Source organism: Sinocyclocheilus rhinocerous, unplaced genomic scaffold (assembly GCF_001515625.1).
Source record: "Sinocyclocheilus rhinocerous isolate Xijiao unplaced genomic scaffold, SAMN03320098_v1.1 scaffold626, whole genome shotgun sequence".
Lineage (NCBI taxonomy): Eukaryota > Metazoa > Chordata > Actinopteri > Cypriniformes > Cyprinidae > Sinocyclocheilus > Sinocyclocheilus rhinocerous.
In genome coordinates this window covers 382566-386257 of record NW_015647437.1, presented here as the reverse complement: position 1 = coordinate 386257, position 3692 = coordinate 382566, and the positions used below count along the sequence as shown (strand labels likewise).

The window sequence follows — 3692 nt, the reverse complement described above, 5'->3', positions numbered from 1 at the left end:
TTTTTAAATCGGTCTTAAATCTAATTTTGTTAAAAAAGAAATTGTGAGAAAATTGTATTGTGAAATCAGTATCGTGAATCATATCACATCGTGAGTTGAGTGAATCGTTACATCCCTATATGCTACTAGTTTTAGCTGTGGTATTGAAGTAGTAAATTGTTCTTTAAATAATAAGTGTTACTTAAATAAAGAACCATATTTTTTTTTTTGCTCATCTGAAAAATGATCCGATCTGTGACTCAAAATGTGATATGATAATGTAATATAGTCCGAACCGTGAGATTTGTGATCCGTTGCACCCCTACTCTCTTGACTTGTTATTTGAAGAAAAAATACAGTATCTTTTATTGGGCTAGTTAAATTCATTTTTGGGCTACCAAAATCTGAAGAATGCCTGCCTGAAGGGCTACCAGAGATTTTGAAATTTTGCATGCCCTGTAGATCATGATAACCACAGGTACAGCACCTCACTACCATGGTAAAAAGTAGCCTAACTATATGGTTCCAATAATATTTGCTATGAAAAACAGTAACCTGAAGACATTCAGTATAAGTACAAATGCACAACAAACAACTGATATGACTTAATAACAAAAATACTGTGATTATATTCCATTACTCCTTTAATATATTTACTACATTATTAATATAATAAAATTCAATATGAATATTCGGTCACACTTTAAATTAGGTGGCCTTAACTACTATGTACTTACATCAAAAAATAAGTACAATGTACTTATTGTGTTCATATTGTATTGCAAAACACTTTTGCTGCTATTGAGGTGGGATATGGGTAAGGTTAGGGACAGGTTTGGTGGTATGGGTAGGTTTAAGGGTGGGTTAAGGTGTAAGGGATGGGTCAACCGTGTAATTATAAATGTAATTATAGAAATTAATTACAGCTGTAATTACATATAGGTATTTTTAAAAATATAAGTACAATGTAAAAACATGTATGTACACAATAAGTGCATTGTATCAAATGATTAATTTAAATGTAAGTACATAGTAGTTAAGGCCACCTAATATAAAGTGGGACCAAATATTCTACTTTTCTGCCACAATACCATGGTTTGGCTTTAAACTACTTTAAATCACACACCTATGTGATTTGTACTGGAGAACTCTGCGCTGAACTAGAGCGCTATCACTAGATCTCACAGTGCTGTTTAGTGGTCTTGTGATCGTGACTGGTCAGTGTAGTAAATACATTCACCTTAGCTCACACTACGCTCTCTTTTTTTTAGCTGAGCTGATAAAAGGTCCGCGGTTTCAAAAGAGAAGCGCTATTTCGTTTCGCTTTTGCCACGTTTGGCGTTTAAAGGGGTCATATGATGCGATTTCAAGTTTTCCTTTCTCTTTGGAGTGTTACAAGCTGATTGTTCATAGATAAGATCCCTGAAGTTGCAAAGACTAAAGTCTCAACACCAAAGAGATATACTTTATCAAAGTTAAGACTCTGCCACGCCCCCCTAAAACGGCTCGTTCTAACACACCCCACATATCTACCTCACTATGTGGAGAGAGAGAGAGAGAGCGCGAGAGAGAGAGAGCGCGGGAGAGAGAGAGAGAGAGCGCGAGAGAGAGAGAGCGCGAGAGAGTGAGAGAAAGAGAGAGATCGAGAGAGAGAGCGAGAGAGAAAGAGAGCGCGAGAGAGAGAGAACGTGGGAGAGAGAGCGAGAGAGAGCGCGCGAGAGAGAGCGAGAGAGAGCGCGCGAGAGCGCGCGAGAGAGAGAGAGAGCGCGCCAGAGAGAGCGCGGGGCATAGAGGACCTACAATAATGTACAGTATTTGAAAAATAATGTGTTTTTTGAACATTAAAGCATGTCAACATATTCTGTTACACCAAATACACAAAATAATGATCTTTAAAAAAGCATCATATGACCCCTTTAAAGCTACCACTTGTTTATGTCGAAAATGTAAACACCCCCAAAATAACACAAAAACAACCAGACCTACTGCAAGATCTCTTGCAGAGACAACCTGGATACCTTCCCAGATATGATATCACATTATCAAAAAACAAGTTTGTACCCCCTCCTGAGAACTTGGCTGGCACCGTGCGGCATAACTGTTCAGCCACACGCAATTTCATAAACAAGTGGGTGAGATTAAAATGTGTACCTTGACGCATGGCAGAATATGAGTCATGATGATGGTCTCCCTGCTGTCTTCAGGCAAATTTTCACAGAATACTGCAGAGATAAACAGACCATGGGATAAGGGTGTTGTTGTGTGGCTCTTTTCATAGAGACATCAGACTTTGGGAAGCTGGCAGTGGGACACCTCACCTTTCACCTTGTTGGCAGCAGCAGTCCGGACCTCTGCCTCACAGTCTTTCAACAAGTTCTGGAACGCCGGGACCAGATCGGTCTTGGTGATCTCTGGGCCAACTGCTTTTTGCAACTTTACACAAACAGAAAAACAACCAGAGTTGTTTCAGAGTCTCAGAGGCGACGTGGATAACGGTTCGGGCTCTAAATTTAACTGTGCCGCTCGGCTCGTGTCAGACGATCTCGGGTACGGGTCGGGTTCGGGCTTCAGTTTAAAGCCCATGCAGACCTCTAAAGAGCACACACAAAAATAAAAATCTTATAAAGTTCTAAACAAAAAAACATATATAAAGTTCTAAATATATGTTCCAAGTTCTAAGAAATGTAATTTTTACATTAATGTTGATTTCAAAAAACATTTATATAGTTTTCAAGAAATGCTCAATTTTAATGACTATAAAAATGTCATGTAGTGTATCAAAGGAAAATAATATATATTTTCTTGCATCTTTTTTAATATATTTTATCATATTTAATGATCTTTATTATCTTTTTTTAAATTTTTTTTACAAAGTACAAATATCATGAAATTTCTATTCTATAAAAAAACTTTTTTGTCAGACCTGCCAATGACTGGTCACTTCAGAAAATTCACCAGCCATAAAATTTTTTTACCAGCCATGAAACTGGATGTGCAAAAAAACAACAACTGGGATAGCATCTAATAGTAATTATTATTATAAATTTTTATTTCATTAATATTGATTATTACTGAAAGGTATTTTTGTTGTTGTTGTATTTTAAATTATTGCCACATCAACTTCACCAGCTATTTTTAATAAAGTAAAACACTGAATCAAAGAAATATCACTACAATACCTCTGTACTGTCTGCCACCATGTAGCGCACCCTCCAGGACTTGTCCTCGGCGGCCTGAAGTAAAGTGGGCATGACCAGAGCCTCCAAGTCTTCCTGTGGCAGCAGAGTAGCAATGCTGACGCCAGCTTCTACCGCCAAGAGACGCACAGAGTCCTGCAGAGAAAAGGAAATGTCTGGATCAATGACATAAGAGCACTAGAGGTCTGCTACCCAACCCGAGCCCGACAGGTCCCGAAATACTTTCGGGTTTCGGGTCGGGTTAAAGTTTAATGGATAGCTTCGGGTTCGGGTCGGGCTCGGGTTTATAGCTAAACTAAAACTATATACAGTAGGCTACGCTGCTTTCATAGACGCCATCGCACAGACATTAGTGCACACGACAACGACAACACAGCACGGAAACTTTTATTAGTAAAATAGCTTCGACAGGCTACTGACTCGCAACTTTATATTTCTCTGCAATGAGGGGGTAAAATCGCTGTTTTTGAAGGAACTAAGCCTCATTGCTTGTAGAGAGAGACGCGCAGACGCAGG

The 3692-nt window shown here is 38.7% G+C and overlaps 1 protein-coding gene across 1 annotated transcript in view; it reads right to left on the bottom strand.

Annotated features, from left to right (window-relative positions):
- The window catches only part of LOC107709127 (serine/threonine-protein phosphatase 2A 65 kDa regulatory subunit A beta isoform-like), a 19979-nt gene that overhangs the window by 11143 nt on the left and 5144 nt on the right, over nucleotides 1-3692 (bottom strand). The window contains exons 6-8 of the mRNA XM_016513528.1: nucleotides 3159-3311; nucleotides 2298-2412; nucleotides 2131-2201 (exon numbers count right to left, since the gene is read on the bottom strand). Coding sequence (XP_016369014.1) covers nucleotides 2131-2201; nucleotides 2298-2412; nucleotides 3159-3311 — 339 coding nt within the window. The remainder of the gene's footprint in view (nucleotides 1-2130; nucleotides 2202-2297; nucleotides 2413-3158; nucleotides 3312-3692) is intronic.